Source organism: Oncorhynchus tshawytscha, linkage group LG14, assembly GCF_018296145.1.
Source record: "Oncorhynchus tshawytscha isolate Ot180627B linkage group LG14, Otsh_v2.0, whole genome shotgun sequence".
NCBI classification, from domain to species: domain Eukaryota; kingdom Metazoa; phylum Chordata; class Actinopteri; order Salmoniformes; family Salmonidae; genus Oncorhynchus; species Oncorhynchus tshawytscha.
In genome coordinates, this window is record NC_056442.1 from 18,532,922 (window position 1) to 18,550,509 (window position 17,588).

Consider the following 17,588-nt stretch of genomic DNA (forward strand, 5'->3'; position numbering starts at 1 on the left):
GGTCTCAGTTGTAATGTAATATATTGTATGTCTTGACTCCCACGAATGCATAGTTTCAGTCAAGTGCCACTGGAAACATACAGTTAAGTCGGACGTTTACATACACATAGGTTGGAGTCATTAAAACTCGTTTTTCAACCACTCCACAAATGTCTTGTTAGCAAACTATCGTTTTGACAAGGTGGTTAGGACATCTACTTTGTGCATGACACAAGTCATTTCTCCAACAATTGTTTCCAGACAGATTATTTCACATATAATTCACTGCATCACAATTCCAGTGGGCCAGAAGTTTACATACACTAAGTTGACTGTGCCTTTAAACAGCTTGGAAAATTCCTGAAAATTATGTCATGCCTTTAGAAGCTTCTGATAGGCTAATTGACATAATTTGAGTCAATTGGAGGTGTACCTGTGGATCTATTTCAAGCCCTACCTTCAAACGCAGTGCCTCTTTGCTTGACATCATGGGAAAATCTAAAGAAATCAGCCAAATTGTAGACCTCCACAAGTCTGGTTCATCCTTGGGAGCAATTTCCAAACACCTGAAGGTACCGCGTTCATCTGTACAAACAATAGTACGCAAGAATAAACACCATGGGACCACGCGGCCGTCATACCGCTCAGGAAGGAGATGCGTTCTGTCTCCTAGAGATAAACTATACTTTGGTGTGAAAAGTGCAAATCAATCCCAGAACATCAGCAAAGGACCTTGTGAAGATGCTGGAGGAAACAGGTACAAAAGTATCTATATCCACAGTAAAACGAGTCCTATCTCGACACAACCTGAAAGGCCGCTCAGCAAGGAACAAGCCGCTGCTCCAAAACCGCCATTAAAAAAGCCAGACTACGGTTTGCAACTGCACATGGGAACAAAGATCATACTTTTTGGGGAAATGTCCTCTCGTCTGATGAAACAAAATAGACCTGTTTGGCCATAATAACCATTGTTATGTTTGGAGGAGACCAAAGCCGAAGAACACCATCCCATCCATGAAGCACGGGGGTGGCAGCATCATGTTGTGGGGGTGCTTTGCTGCAGGAGGGACTGGTGCACTTCACAAAATAGATGGCAGATGGCATCGTGAGGATGGAAAATTATGTGGATATATTGAAGCAATATTGAAGCAATCAAGAAGTTAAAGCTTGGTCACAAATGTGTCTTCCAAATGGACAATGAACCCAAGCATACTTCCAAAGTTGTTGCAAAATGTCTTAAGGACAACAAAGTCAAGGTATTGGAGTGGCCATCACAAAGCCCTGACCTCATCCTATAGAACATTTGTGGGCAGAACTGAAAAAGCGTGTGCGAGCAAGGAGGCCTACTAACCTGACGCAGTTACACCAGCTCTGTCAGGAGGAATGTGCCAAAATTCAACCAACTTATTGTGAGAAGCTTGTGGAAGGCTACCTGAAAGGTTTGACCCAAGTTAAACAATTGAAAGGCATTGCTACCAAATACTAATTGAGTGTATGTAAACTTTTGACGCACTGGGAATGTGATGAAAGAAATAAAATCTATTATTCTGACAGTTCACATTCTTAAAATAAAATGGTGATCCTAACTAAGACAGGGAATTTTTACGAGGATTAAATGTCAGGAATTGTGAAAACTGAGTTTAAATGTATTTGGCTAAGGTGTATGTAAACTTACGACTTCAACTGTATAACATAACTAAAAGCGGAAAAAACATCAGCGAAGGGATTATATCAAAAATACATTTTTCAGCTATGATTAAGGCTTTGTATCCATTGTATTGTAATTGTATGACAAGTTTCAATAAAGTGCCACTGGAAACATATTCATTACCTCACTTATTTATAATGAACCAATATCCAATCTCTTTAATGCGGTCCTGGGAACTAAATGCTGGAGGTGGTGTTTACGAATAGCACCTAGCAATTAATTTCTTTACAATTAGATGTTATTACAGGTCATCATATAAATTATTTTAGGTGTTAAGGATTTTAATGACCGTGTTATTGACAAACAAGGCATAAAAATTTTACTTTTTGTTTATCGAGCGAAAAAAGCACATTGTCATGTCTCGTCAGAGACAGGTTGAAAATATTCATTGTTATTGTGTTTCTCACACAAAATAATGTCTTTGTATTTTAACTCATTCAATTGAGTGCTAGTTCTCAGAAATGTGACTTTAATACCCAGAAATTCATTACCTTTAGGAGATTAACTGTCTACCTGCTCATAATAATACCACTGTCTTCGTCCCTGTCCCCACAGGCTTATTAAATCTGGAGAGACTGTTACGCCAGTTCCTCATCTCCAAGGAGACACTATCAGTTCGCATGCTGGATGACAGCCAGGATCCCACACCCCTTCTCAAGGAGATCCGCGATGATAAGACTGCCACAATCATTGTGGATGCTAACGCAACAATGTCCCACATAATTTTGGAAAGGGTGAGTCTGTCTGTCACAGTGAGCTCTTTCCCGATGTTCTTAGACATCTCAGCAGTAGCGGATGATGCAAATTTTTTTCTTCTCACAATCTATATGTCAATGCCAAGATAAAGTTCAGCATCAAGGTTGATATTGAAAATAATTGAACAAGCTACAAGCTGAATCACTTGCTAGTGAATGAGTGTTGGACTGAATGAATGTTAACTTGAAACATCCAATACTGAGAGACCGATCGGTTCTCCTGTACATAGACTTACTACCATGAATAAACCATGGCATATCTGTGACGCCATATTTGGAGACTTGAGTGGTGTGCAAATGCAACTAGAGGAGGTTGTTGAGTGCCCTTGGGCTTAGCACTTAAACCGCTAGAGTACAGTAGAGATGATAAATGAAAACGCATGCTAGAAATGAGAAATGAAAACCAATGCAATTAGCTTTCTAAGAAAAAGGTCTAGTTAGACAGTGCATTTTACTTCAAGTGACAGACGTGAGATGTAAATCATGTTCTGTTCTGCGCTCGTTCATTAACAACGGAGATGTACATTCATCTGATTAGTTTTTGTAAGACTAGAACGACTACGGAAAGGATCAGCCCCGCATTCTTAATATGTGTAAATTGTTCATATTTATAACAAATACAATCCGAAACATCAGAAACTCTCATTAATATTGCTCGAGTATAAAAGAGAATAGACGTGACCTCCGTTTATTACGATTTTTATTTTCCCTTTTTGACAATTTACAGACATCTGTTGGTAGCAACAGCTTTCTTTGTTGATAAAATAACCTATAATTCAATCATGGAATGATGAACTCTTTTTGAGCTATTTATTCTTTCTATTGAAGGCATCTATCACTCATGAAGTTATAAATTGTGTGCTTATAAAGAAAATAGTCATTTGGTGGGTGCTTATATTTGTTCTATTATTTATGTGTTTTTTTTGCGTATCCACAATCTCCCCGAGACACAGCCAGGGTCTGCCATTATCAACAGCAACCCTGGAGCAATCAGATTTAAATGCCTTGCTCAAGGGCACGTCGATAGATTTTTCATAATGTCAGCTCAGGGATTAGAAGTTGCAACCTTTCAGTTACTGGCCCAATGCTCTAAGCATTAGACTACCTGTTCGCCCTGTAAAATTGCCAGCTGATATTGGCAGCTCAATGTCAATGATTGAACCCGGGGCCTCATACATGTAAAGCATGCACTCTACCACTAAGCTACATCCTCTCAGCTGTGAAGAGCTCGTCTGACACACGTAATATAATAACATTTAATTGGACGTTCATATCAGATATGACTATTCGTCACAGTAAACTGTCAATATGACCTTTCAACGATGTCTGTTTCCACTTATAGAACCATACCTGTAGTGAACAGAGAAGCAATTAAAGCAACAAAATAGAACACTCTGTGGCTTGGCAGAGTTCTTCCCGACACCGAAATGAACTTTGCGTGATAGGACAAGACTCCTGCTATCCCTTCTAAAGAGCTATGATTAGATCTAAAGGTGACAGAAACACAGGTGAAGGGCAGCTTGCAGCATATGGCTGTGTCGTAATTATAACATAGAGATTGGATGCATGGCTGCGGTGAAGGAGACAGTGACTAAAGCAAAATGGAGAGAGAGAGAGAGAGATGGACAAAAGAGACAGCGAGACAGAGAGAGATAGCATTGGCTAAGGGTGCATGATAGGGTTGAATATTTTCCCTGTGTTTTACAAATGTTCCATCCAGAGAAAAAAATGACTTTTCTCCCGGGTAACTCGGTATTTCGCCCCAAAACCGGAAGTGTCGTTCAAAAACATATAAAGCATATACAGGAAATAGCCTATGTCTGGATTTGATTAGAATTTTGTTAGAAAATTCAAGCCTGATGGGCGATACATTAAAGACATTTTATGTGCCCAAGCCTAAAAAAGCCAAAATGATTGTGTCGTTATCCAATACATATATGACAAAGGATACTACATTTTTAAGCACGATAGAAAAACATAAAAGCCCATAGATGTCGCTAGCTACAGTTGAAGTCGGAAGTTTACATACAGTTAGGTTGTAGTCATTAAAACTCTTTTTTTCAACCACTCCACAAATTTCTTGTTAACAAACTATAGTTTTGGCACGTCGGTTAGGACATCTACTTTGTGCATGACACAAGTAATTTTTCCAACAATTGTTTACAGACAGATTATTTCACTTATAATTCACTGTATCACAATTCCAGTGGGTCACAAGTTTACATACACTAAGTTGACAGTGCCTTTAAACAGCTTGGAAAATTCCACAAAATGATGTCATGGCTTTAGAAGGTTCTGATGGGCTAATTGACATCAATTGGTGGTGTATCGTTGGATGTATTTCAAGGCCTACCCTCAAACTCAGTGCCTCTTTGCTTGATATCATGGGAAAATCTAAAGAAATCAGGCAAGTCTGGTTCATCCTTGGGAGCAATTTCTCTCAGGAAGGAGATGCGTTCTGTCTCCTAGATACACTTTGGTGTGAAAAGTGCAAATCAATACCAGAACAACAGCAAAGGACCTTGTGAAGATGCTGGAGGAAACAGGTACAAAAGTGTCTATATCCACAGTAAAACGAGTCCTATATTGACTGCTCCAAAACCGCCATAAAAAAGCCAGACTATGGTTTGCAACTGCACGTGGGGACAAAGATCGTACTTTTTGGAGAAATGTCCTCTGGTCTGATGAAACAAAATAGAACCGTTTGGCCATAATGGCCATTGTTATGTTTGGAGGAAAAAGAGGGAGGCTTGCAAGCCGAAGAACACCATCCCATCCATGAAGCACGGGGGTGACAGCATCATGCTGTGGGGCTGCTTTGCTGCAGGAGGGACGAGTGCACTTCACAAAATAAATGAAATCATGAGGCAGGAAAACTATGTGGATATATTGAAGCAACATCTCAAGACATCAGTCAGGAAGTTAAAGCTTGGTCGCAAATGGGTCTTCCAAATGGACAATGAACCCAAGCATACTTCCAAAGTTGTGGCAAACTGGCTTAAGGACAACAAAGTCATGGTATTGGATTGGCCATCACAAAGCCCTGACCTCAATCCTATAGAAAATTTGTGGGCAGAACTGAAAAAGCGTGTGTGAGCAAGGAGGCCTACAAACCTGACTCAGTTACACCATCTCTGTCAGGAGTAAAGGGCCAAAATTCACCCATCTTATTGTGGGAAGCTTGTGGAAGGCCACCCGAAACATTTGACCCAAGTTAAACAATTTAAAGGCAATGCTACCTAATTCTAATTGAGTGTATGTAAACTTCTGACCAACTGGGAATGTGATGAAAGAAATAATAGCTGAAATAAATAATTCTCTCTACTATTATTCTGACATTTCACATTCTTAAAATAAAGTGGTGATCCTAACTGACCTAAGACAGGGAATTTTTACTAGGATTTCTTGTCAGGAATTGTGAAAAACTGAGTTTCAATGTATTTGGCTAAGGTGTATGTAAACTTCTGACTTCAACTGTATATGCTTTCTTGAGTAAATAAATGACACAATCTCCAGTAGGCTAATCATTTTGAGTGTGAACTGTATTACTGTACCGTATTGTATTATACTTTATTATATGAACTGGTATTACGCACCTCTTTCAAAACATGATAAAGCTGAGGGAACATGTAATTCTGGTGCAGGAAATGTTGTTGCAGCATACGCCAGCCTACGTCTACAAGCATAGGCTGGCAAATTCTATTTTAATTTTCAAATACAATAGGGCCTATTATATTATATTGTTATGTTACAGCCTTATTCTACAATGGTTTAAATATTTTTTTGTCCCAATCTAAACACAATACCCCATAATGACATTGCAAATACAGGCTTTTAGAAAATATTGCTAATTTATTACAAATAAAAAACAGAAATACCTTATTTACATAAGTCTTCAGACACTTTGCTATGAGACTCGAACTTGAGTTCAGGTACATCCTGTTTCCATTGATCATCCTTGAGATCTTTCTACAACTTCATTGGAATACACCTGTGGTGATTTCAATTGATTGGACATGATTTGGAAAGGCACACAACTGTCTATATATGGAAAGATTTCAGACCCCTTGACTTTTTCCACATTTTGTTACATTACAGCCTTATTCTAAAATGGATTAAATCGTTTTTTTCCCTCATCAATCTACACACAATACCCCATAATGACAAAGCACAACCTGGAGAGAGATGCTTGATGAAAACTTGCTCCAGAGCGCTCAGGACCTCAGACAGGAAGCACACAGCCAAGACAACGCAGGTAGTGGCTTTGGGACAAGTCTCTGAATTTCCTTGATTGGCCCAGCAAGTCCTTGGACTTGAACCTGATTGAATATCTGAGAAAAGACTTGAAAATAGCTGCGCAGCGACACTCCCCATCCAACCTGACAGCGCTTGAGAGGATCTGTGGAGAAGAATGGGAGAAACTCCCCAAATACAGGTGTGCCAAGCTTGTAGCGTCATACCCAAGAAGACTCAAGGCGGTAATTGAAAAGTAAAGTACTGACTAAAGGGTATACTTACACATTCGATATTTCAGTTTTTTATTCTTAATACACAAACCTGTTTTTGATTTGTCATTATGGGGAATTGTGTGTAGATTGATGAGAAAAACAAAATGTGGAAAAAGTCAAGGGCTCTGAATACTTTCCGAATGCATTGTATGCCTTCATAATATTTTACCTAATATTAGCCTACCTCCTCTTTCTTTCTCTATTGTTGCCTCATTCATTCCTCAACAGTTAAATTAAATAAGTTCCGTTGTCCTTATCTTCCTCATTCTTTAAAAAAAAAGTATCCCTTTTTTTGGTAGTTGGTAGTTACAGTCTTGTCTCATCGCTGCAACTCCTGTATAAACTCGGGAGAGGCGAAGGTCGAGAGCCGTGCGTCCTCCGAAACATAACCCATGTTATAACCCCGCACTGCTTCTTGACACAATGCACGCTTAACCCGGAAGCCAGCCACATCAATGTGTCGGAGGAAACACGGTACACTTGATGACTGTGTCATGGGACAAGGACATCCCTGCCGGCCAAACCCTCCTCTAACCCGGAGGACGCTGGGCCAATTGTGTGCTGCCCCATGGGTCTCCCGGTCATGGATGGCTGCAACAGAGCCTGGACTCAAACCAGGATTTCTAGTGGCACAGCTAGCACTGCGATGCAGTGCCTTAGACCACTGTGCCACTCGGGAGGCCCATCTTCATCATTCTAATGACATGCTTGAATAATATAGGACTAGATGCAGACTGCTTTCACTTCTCTTCACAAAGATTGAATGGTTATGGGTCTGAATAAACAACTGCTATAGACCACCGCCATCGTGCGTTCGCTCTTCTATCAAACGACCCGTTAGTTCTGTTGGCTGCACTCAGAAAACAAGAGCTTGCATGCCTCTTCGAATTGTCTACTGGTATAAGAAATGCCAAAAATGCCAGCAAGCTATTCTAGTCTAGAGAGGCCAGGGGAGCACAGGTGCGTGCAAATTGCGCAAGATACAGAGGCTAGTTAGAAGCTTATTATTCACAACCCATCATTAATTAACTAAATGTATGGCTAATACTGCATTGAATGTATTTCCCGAAAGAGGTAGGCTAGGACATCTGTATACAATGTACACATCTGTATACACATCGGCTTCCTATTTCGCAACAAAGCCTCCTTCACTCACGCTGCCAAACATACCCTCGTAAAACTGACTATTCTACCGATCCTCGACTTCGGCGATGTCATTTACAAAATAGCCTCCACCACTCTACTCAGACTGCATCCAGTTTGCTATCACAGTGCCATCCGTTTTGTCCCCAAAGCCCCATATACCACCCACCACTGCGACCTGTATGCTCTCGTCGGCTGGCCCTCGCTACATATTCGTCGCCAGACCCACTGGCTCCAGGTCATCTATAAGTCTTTGCTAGGTAAAGCTCCGCCTTATCTCAGCTCACTGGTCACGATAACAACACCCACCCGTAGCACGCGCTCCAGCAGGTATATCTCACTGGTCATCCCCAAAGCCAACACCTCACTTGGCCGCCTTTCCTTCCAATTCTCTGCTGCCATTGACTGGAACAAATGGCAAAAATAGCTGAAGTTGGAGACTTATATCTCCCTCACTAACTTTAAACATCAGCTATCCGAGCAGCTAACTGATTGATGCGGCTGTGCACAGCCCATCTGTAAATAGCCCATCCAATCTACCTACCTCATCCCCATATTGTTTTTATTTACTTTTTTGCTCTTTTGCACACCAGTATTTCTACTTGCACATCATCATCATCTGCACATCTATCACTCCAGTGTTCGTTTGCTAAATTGTAATTACTTTGCCACTATGGCCTTAATTATTGCCTTACCTCCGTACGCCATTTGTACACACTGTATAGACTTTTTTTCAATTATGTTATTGACTGTACGTTTGTTTATTCCATGTGTAACTCTGTATTGTTATTTATGTCGCACTGCTTTGCTTTATCTTGGCCAGGTCGCAGTTGTAAGTGACAACTTGTTCTCAACTGGCCTACCTGGTTAAATAAAGATGAAATAAAAATAAAATAAATCAATAAAATAAAAACACCTCAGGACCAAAAGTATGTGGACACCTGCTTGTCGAACATCTCATTCCAAAATCATGGGCATTAATATGGAGTTGGTCCCTCCTTTACTGCTATAACAGCCTCCACTCTTCTGGGAAGGCTTTCCACTAGATGTTGGAACATTGCTGCGGGGACTTGCTTCCATTCTGCTCCAAGAGCATTAGTGAGGTCGGGCACTGATGTTGGGCGATTAGGACTGGCTTGCAGTCGGTGTTCCAATTCATCCCAAAGATGTTCGATGGGGTTGAGGTCAGGGCTCTGTGCAGGCCAATCAAGATCTTCCACACCAATCTCGACAAATCATTTCTGTGTGGACCTCGCTTTGTGGTGGCATTGTCATGCTGAAACAGGAATGGGCCTTCCCCAAACTGTTGCCACAAAGTTGGAAGCACAGAATTGTGAAGAATGTAATGTATGCTGTAGCGTTACAATTTCCCTTCACTGGAACTAATGGGCCTAGCCCGAAGCAATGAAAAAACAGTCCCAGACCATTATTCCTCCTCCACCAAACTTTACAGTTTGAACTATGCATTGGGTCAGGTAGTGTTCTCCTGTCATCCACCAAACCCAGATTAGTCCGTCGGACTGCCAGATGGTGAAGTGTGATTCATCACTCCAGAGAGTCCAATGGAGGCGAGTTTTGCACAAGTTTAGGCTTGTGTGCGGCTGCTCGGCCATGGAAACCCATTTCAAGCTCCCAAAAACAGTTCTTGTGCTGACATTTCTTCCAGAGGCAGTTTTGCAACTCAGTTGTGAGTGTTGCGACCGAGGACACAATTTTAACGAGCTTCATCACTCGTCGGTCCCGTTCTGTGAGCTTGTGTCCTCCTACTTCGTGGCTGAGCCGTTGTAGCTCCTAGATGTTTCACATATAATTTAACAGTTCCATTTCACGTCATGCTGTTGATATAAATCATTTATTATAAAGGGAAAGGGAAATAGGGGTACCCAGTCAGTTGTACAACTGAATACATTCAACTGAAATGTGTCTTAGAATTTACCGGTTTCTCGCAGTTATTTATCCCGGGAAAAGGGAGTGGTTTTGGGTGGTAAATCTCTGTGACCAGATTTCTGCCATTCAACCCTAGTGCATGCCAGTGCCATAGCAGGACTGGCACTGTGAAAGCCAATCCCTCACAATATCCTCTAAGAAGACAAGCAAAAATGTGCCTGTCTTCCCATCCGCATCACTCTGGACAAATGCCACGCCCACTAACGTTTTTTCACCATGATAAGTCTGGATTTTCTCCCTCCCAAGCTACTTCTCAAATGCAAACACATTCAAACCATTTTGATTAGTCCCAGAAACCGATGGGTTGAGCCAGACCGACCTACACGAATCACATCATTTTGATATCAGCTCAATCGACTTCTAGGACAACAGGTTCAGACTGCTGTATGGCGTGATCGATAGAGCAGCTAAATTAAATTCAGGATGAGTCATCAGGAATAGCTAAAATCCCTGCCCCAATATTTCTCTGCATATTTTTTCCTCCCAGAAAATGCCTATCCCTCTCAAGCATTACTCTCTCCCTCACACACTCCCTCCCTGATTCGTTTTTATTTTTCACATTTATTTTTCACTATATTCATCCAGTCAGTTCTTACTGTTTTATTTCTCTGCCCTTTTCCTCTTCAGTCTTAATCTTTCCCTCAATCAGAGATACTGATTGCCGTTGCCAGGCATCCTGTCGCCATGGCAACTCAGGGGCAGAGGGTAACAACACACAGGAGCTGGGATTTCTTTCTATATCTACGCCTCTGTCCTACGGTCGCTCCATACCTCTATTATCATTCCTCTGTCTTCTACTCCTCCTTTTCTGTGGTTTATGGCACGCAGCCCGCTCATGAGGAGAGGATGTTGGCTGAGAAAATTAATTATGTTTGCCAACATTTTATGCTACACTGAAGATTTAATTACATGGTAAACTGTAAGGACTTTGTATAAAAGAGTCTGCGCTAATGATGGGACCCAAATTACCCTCTCTTCACGCAGGACATTCTATCCTCTTTGTTTATGGATGTTTACGTCTTTCGTTAGGATGCTGGTCAGCCAGAGGTCTACTTCTTACACTGAAGACAGTGGGATTTCTTTCAATACTCTCAAAGGTGTTAATTTAACACTGGATCAGTGGGACTCATACAGTGGGGCCAAAAAGTATTTAGTCAGCCACCAATTGTGCAAATTCTCCCACTTAAAAAGATGAGAGAGGCCTGTAATTTTCATCATAGGTACACTTCAACTATGACAGACAAAATGAGAAAATAAATCAACTTGCACAATTGGTGGCTGACTAAATACTTTTTTGCCCCACTGTATATACTCTGTGAAAGTGTTACATTTATTAACACGCCAATCGTTAAATACACCGGTGTATTTGCTGTGTGTTCTGCAGCAGGGAGTTTGTGGTCAGAGGCTTCAGCTTCAGCATCACCAAACGTAATCTTGAGATGAGGCATCAGCATCACTGAGTGTAATCTCGATATGTCAGCCCCCCATGTTGTCCTACTATACAAAGCTGCGGTCAGATTTGCTCAGATATTGTGCTCGGCATGGATGTGCAACTTTTTTTTTAAACCCAGAGAAACAGTTAAAGGGGCTATGAGGACAACAGAAAGCTGAGGAAGTTTGGCTCTGTGCCAGCCAAAGGAAACACACGTTACTTTCATTAATTTATATTTGTAAACTTGGTGAAGTCACTGACCTGTACTACAAGTTTAAAGACATTTTAACTGTGATTAAAAAGCTGGTAAACCCTGCCATCTGTTTTCCTATTGGCTATCTTCATTCTCAACACTTCAAGATGAGGAACAAAGTGTATTTTACAGTGCAGTGTCCACCTGTCTTTCTCCACTAAATTATGTAATTTGACTTACATTGAGTAACATGAAAGAACACCTAATTCTGATGTGAGACCATGCAAGCTTGTTGGATTCTCTACTTGACAGACCTGACAATCTGATACTATAAAACGGTTTAACAAATGTTAACAAACTAGCACGTAACGTATCATGTGATCGGTTTCCTCTTATTAGCAGCTATTCAAATAGTAAGAACCATAGAATCAAAAGTTAATGACTCAGTATCATGGAAGTGATCACAGTGCCGTGAAAAAGAATTTGCCCCTTTCTAATTTTCTCGACTTCTGCATATTGTTGATACTAAATGTTATCAGCTCTTCAGCCAAAACCGGATATTCCATAAAGGGAACACAAAATAACAAATAACACAACAACTACATACTTATTTCATTTATTTAATTAACAAAGTTATTCAACACCCAATGAAAAAGTAATTACCCCCTTACACTCAATAACTGGTTGTGCCACCTTCAGATGCAAATACTTTTTCAGGACACTGTATCTTATCACACATCAAGACACAAAAAAAACGTAATCCAGTCGCATGACTACTTGACCAATAATAACCCCATGACCTGTAGATAGAATATCATTGTTTTCTTGTAAGAAAGAAGGATGTTTTTTTAATCAGAGAACAGACCATACTATTCGGAGATCATTATTTTACAATGCTGTCACTGTTATTGAAAACATCTCTATCTAGCCTCTGTTTCCTTAGAGACCAAGGCTTTATCTCATTCTGGGAAAATTACGCCCCTCTCACCTTGTTCTTGCTATCTTCACAAGCTGGTCTTTGCGCATTATCTTTCCTGATTAACTGATTATAAACAGACCTTGTTTGTAGAACTGCTGGCTTTATTAAAGTGGGAAAGGAATGACTAAGCATATCATTTATTTGTATATGCGTGGCTTTCCCTAATTCGGGGAATCTACCTCTTTGAATCATATTAGTTTTTGCTGTAAGGCCTCTTTGGATAAATACATTTTCATGCCAGAAGAACCTGCAACTCTTGGGAACTGGAGCCTGCGGCTATTTGTACCCCGAAGATACAAGTAGAGAATCCAACAAGCTTGCATGGTCTCACATCAGAATTAGGCGTTCTTCCATGTTACTCAAACGTACAATTTTGAAGTTGTTCCAAACGTCAATTTTCGATGTGTTCGGGTTAAGTTTAGGAATTAACTCCAAAATTCTTTAGGTTAGGCATTAACTCTGAATGTCTTAATTTAAAGGGTTAAGGTTTGGGATAGGCTTAAAACAGGAAAATATCAAAAACAACTTTCTATTGCTGGATTCGAACATACAAACTTTGGAATAAGAGATGCAAGACGCCCATCCACCATTCTCAGACATGGATGGACGTCGAATACTGACTTGTATCAGGATGAACTGGCTGAGAATCTCTCAGGGGAAATGTGTGTGGATGGTTGAGCAAAGACCTACTGTAACTTCCATTGAATAAGATCCAGGAGTCAACAAGCCTTGTTGAACAGTTTTCCATTGATATACTGTAATCTATGAAATACAGTACCAGTCAAAAGTTTGGACACACCTACTCATTCAAGGGTTTTTCTTTATTTTTACTATTTTCTACATTTAAAAAAAATAGTGAAGACATCAAAACTATGAAATAACACATGGAATCATGTAGTAAGTGTTACACTAATCAAAATATATTTTATATTTGAGATTCTTCAAAGTAGACACTCTAGCCTTTGACAGCTTTGCACACTCTTGGCATTCTCTCAATTAGCTTCATGAGGAAGACACCTGGAATACATTTCAATTAACACGTGTGCCTTGTCAAAAGTTAATCTGTGGCACTTCTTTCAATCAGCTGTGTTGTGACAAGGTAGCGAAGGTAGCGGTGGTATACAGAAGATAGCCGTATTTGTTAAAAGACTTAAGTCCATATTATGGCAAGAACAGCTCAAATAAGCAAAGAGAAACGACAGACAATCATTACTTTAAGACATGGACAGTGCGGAAAATGTCAATTTTGAAAGTTTCTTCAAGTGCAGACGCAAAAACCATCAAGCGCTATGATGAAACTGGCTCTCATGAGGACCGCCACAGGAAAGGAAGACCCAGAGTTACCTCTGCTGCAGAGGATAAGTTCATTAGAGTTAACTGCACCTCAGATTGCATCCCAAATAAATGCTTCACACAGTAACAGACACATCTCAACATCAACTGTTCAGAGGAGACGTGAATCGGGCCTTCATGGTCGAATTGCTGCAAGACACCACTACTAAAGGACACCAATAAGAAGAAGAGACTTCCTTGGGCCAAGAAACACGAGCAATGGACATTAGACCGGTGGAAATCTGTCCTTTGGTCTGATGAGTCCAAATTTGAGATTTTTGAAGATTTGTTTTTCAACAGGACAATGACCCAACACACCTCCAGGCTGTGTCAGGGCTATTTGACCAAGGAGGAGAGAGATGGAGTGCTGCATCAGATGACCTGGCCTCCACAATCACCCGACTTCGACCCAATTGAGATGGTTTGGGATGAGTTGGACCGCAGAGTGAAAGAAAAGCAGCCAACAAGTGCTCAGCATATGTGGGAACTCCGTCAAGATGGTTGGAAATTCCAGGTGAAGCTGGTTGAGAGAATGACAAGAGTGTGCAAAGCTGTCATCAAGGTGGCTACTTTGAGGAATCTACAATCTAAAATATATTTAGATTTGTTTAACACTTTTTTTGTTGCTACATTATTCCATATGTGTTATTTCAGTTTGGATGTCTTCACTGTTATTCTACAATGTAGAAAATAGTGAAAATAAAGAAAAACCCTTGAATGTGTAGGTGTGTCCAAACTTTTGACTGGTACTGGATATCTCAGATGTAAGTCAGAATAGGCTGATTGTAAAAAAAATTAAAAAAAAAATATTTTTAAAGCTTTGCGTCCACAGTTCACATTGGTTGAAACATTAAACAAATAGGGTGGAACAGTATACCAAAATAAACTGTAGAAAGTTCACCTTCACAACCAGTGCTTGCTGCTGAGGCTTGATTAAATCAAATCCTAAAGTATTGAGCAGCATACTAAAATATCGTATTACTAATTGCTCCAAAGAGAGCCCGTCATTAGATAAGAATATGTCATGTCTTATCAAGATGTGGGTGGATTTGATCTTCCGCTGTGTAATCGAGCAGGAGACTGCAGAGAATGTCTGACCTTTCTCACTTTTCTCTCTCTCCCCAACCTCTTCTTTCTCTCTCCATACAATGTTTCCGGATAGTATTCAGACCCCTTCCCTTTTTCCACATTTTGTTACATTACAGCCTTATTCTAAAATGGATTAAATATTTTTTTCCCTCATCAATCTACACACAATACCCCATAAGGACAAAGTGAAAACAGGCTTTTAGTCATTTTTGCAAATGAATTAAAATAAAAAACAGAAATGACCTTATTTACATAAGAATTCAGATCCTTTGCTGTGAGACTCGAAATTGAGCTCATGTAGATCCTGTTTCCATTGATCATCCTTGAAATGTTTCTACACCTTGATTCAATTGATTGGACATGATACAGTGCATTCAGAAAGTATTCAGACCCCTTGGCTTTTCCCCATTTTGTTATGTTACAGCCTTATTCTAAAATGGATTCAATCGTTTTTCCACTTATCAATCTACATACAATACCCGATATTGAAAAAGCAAAACAGGTTTTTATAAAAGTTTGCACATTTATTAAATATAAAAAACTGAAACATCACATTTACATTATTCAGTATTCAGACCCTTTACTCAGTACTTTGTTGACGCTCCATTGGCAGCGATTACGGCCTCGAGCCTCAAGGACATTCAGAGACTTGTCCCGAAGCCACTCTTTTGTTGTCTTGGCTGTGTGCTTAGGGTTGTTTTCCTGTTGGAAGGTGAACCTTCACCCCAGTCTGAGGTCCTGAGCGCTCTGGAGCAGGTTTTCATCAACGATCTCTCTGTACTTTGCTCCGTTAGTCTTTCCCAGTGCATGTCAGAGCAAAAACCAAGCCATGAGGTCAAAGGAATTGTCCATAGAGCTCCGAGACAGGATTGTGTCGAGGCACAGATCTGGGGGAGGGTTTCAAAAAATATCGGTAGCATTGAAGGTCCCCAAGAACACAGTGGCCTCCATTATTCTTAAATGGAAAACGTTTGGAACCACCTAGTCTCTTCCTAGAGCTGGCCGCCCAGCCAAACTGAGCAATCGGGGGAGAAGGGCCTTGGTCAGGGGGGTGACCAAGAATCCAATGGTCGCTCTGACAGAGCTCCAGAGTTCCTCTGTTCCTAATATTTTGTACACTAGGTGTATATCAGCTTCTCAATATATATATATTTTTCTCCTTATCACTTTCTCTCTCTCCCCCCCTGTCTCTCTCTGTCTTTCTTCCAGGCATCGGAGCTGGGCATGCTGTCCGTCTACTACACCTACATCTTCACCTCGCTGGTAAGGAGATGGGGCCTGCCGCTGCTACTCGCTAATGGAAATTGATGATGTTGGTAACACTTTGCACTAATGGTCCTGTAGAGATGATTCATATCGGCCTGATTGATGACTCATTAATGGGATCCTGGAGCCCATGTTTTCCTCTTCCTCTCACCCAGTTGCTCGGATCCCCATGTATTTATGTGCCACTGGGTGCTGGGGGGCAAGAGAGGGGGGATATCATTGTGGAGAATGATGATCCACACCCTCAATTTCCTAAAGAGAGAAAGCGATCACTCAACAAAGCATCATACAGCACCATCCCCACAGGAAGAAGAGACCACTCGTTATTTATGTAATGCTCTTTCAACATTCAGTTAATCATCACCTGTCCACGCATCATCCCCAACGTAGCAATATTCCCTCGAAATTACACACACAAGCACTGCTCGGCTGATCCTTCTCAACAAATGGCAGCTTTTGATTATGCCTATTTTCAACATGGAAAGAATACTGTTAGCTATACTTCCAAGTAATCAGTGTTGGGAGTCAGATCACTTTATTCTGCTCCCACATAGAGGAGTGTATTGGAGGGTCTATCTTTGACAGGTAGCGTGAGTAATTACCCATTCCTTTCATGTTGGCGGTGGGGTGAATGGGTGAGGGGGAGATGCCCCCCTTAGCAATGCCTACCATGCTGCATGAAAAAGCATTCCCCACTCTCTTGAGCACTATGTTTTGACATTACCACAGTGCTTAAGTACCTTTTTTTAAAATATGCTTTTAAAATATATGGTGGCTGGCCCAAAACAGAAAATGTTCAAACATTTTGCAACGGAAAATTAAAATGAGCGTGTCTTATTGGAAAATGGTGCTCCCGAGTGGCACTGCGGTCTAAGGCACTGCATCTCAATGATAGAGGCGTCACTACAGACACCCTGGTTCTGTAGTGTATCACAACCGGCCGTGATTGGGAGTCCCACAGGGCGGCGCACAATTGGCCCAGCATCATTTGGGTTTGGCCGGTGTAGGCTGTCCTTGTAAATAAGAACTTGTTCTTAACTGTCTTGCCTAGTTAAATAAAGGTTACATGTAAAAAAAATATATAATAATTTAATTGAACACGTCCGGTTAGTCCTTCCCTATTTCAGTCCGTTTTCTTCCAGTTGGTTCCTAATGAACACAACCCTGATGTGTAACGTAGGTGTCAGTGCTGGTGCCCGTGATGGCAGGCAGAATGGCTGTGGGGCACTGTAAGAAATTAAATCCCATGTCCCAGAT

General features: G+C 40.9%; 1 protein-coding gene across 2 annotated transcripts in view; it reads left to right on the forward strand.

Moving 5' to 3' along the window:
* Nucleotides 1-17,588, forward strand: part of LOC112266722 (glutamate receptor ionotropic, kainate 4-like) — a 393,963-nt gene that overhangs the window by 293,155 nt on the left and 83,220 nt on the right. For both annotated transcript variants that reach the window (XM_024444450.2, XM_024444451.2), the window contains 2 exons: nt 2,243-2,421; nt 16,275-16,328. In XM_024444450.2, the coding sequence (XP_024300218.1) occupies nt 2,243-2,421; nt 16,275-16,328 (233 nt within the window). The remainder of the gene's footprint in view (nt 1-2,242; nt 2,422-16,274; nt 16,329-17,588) is intronic.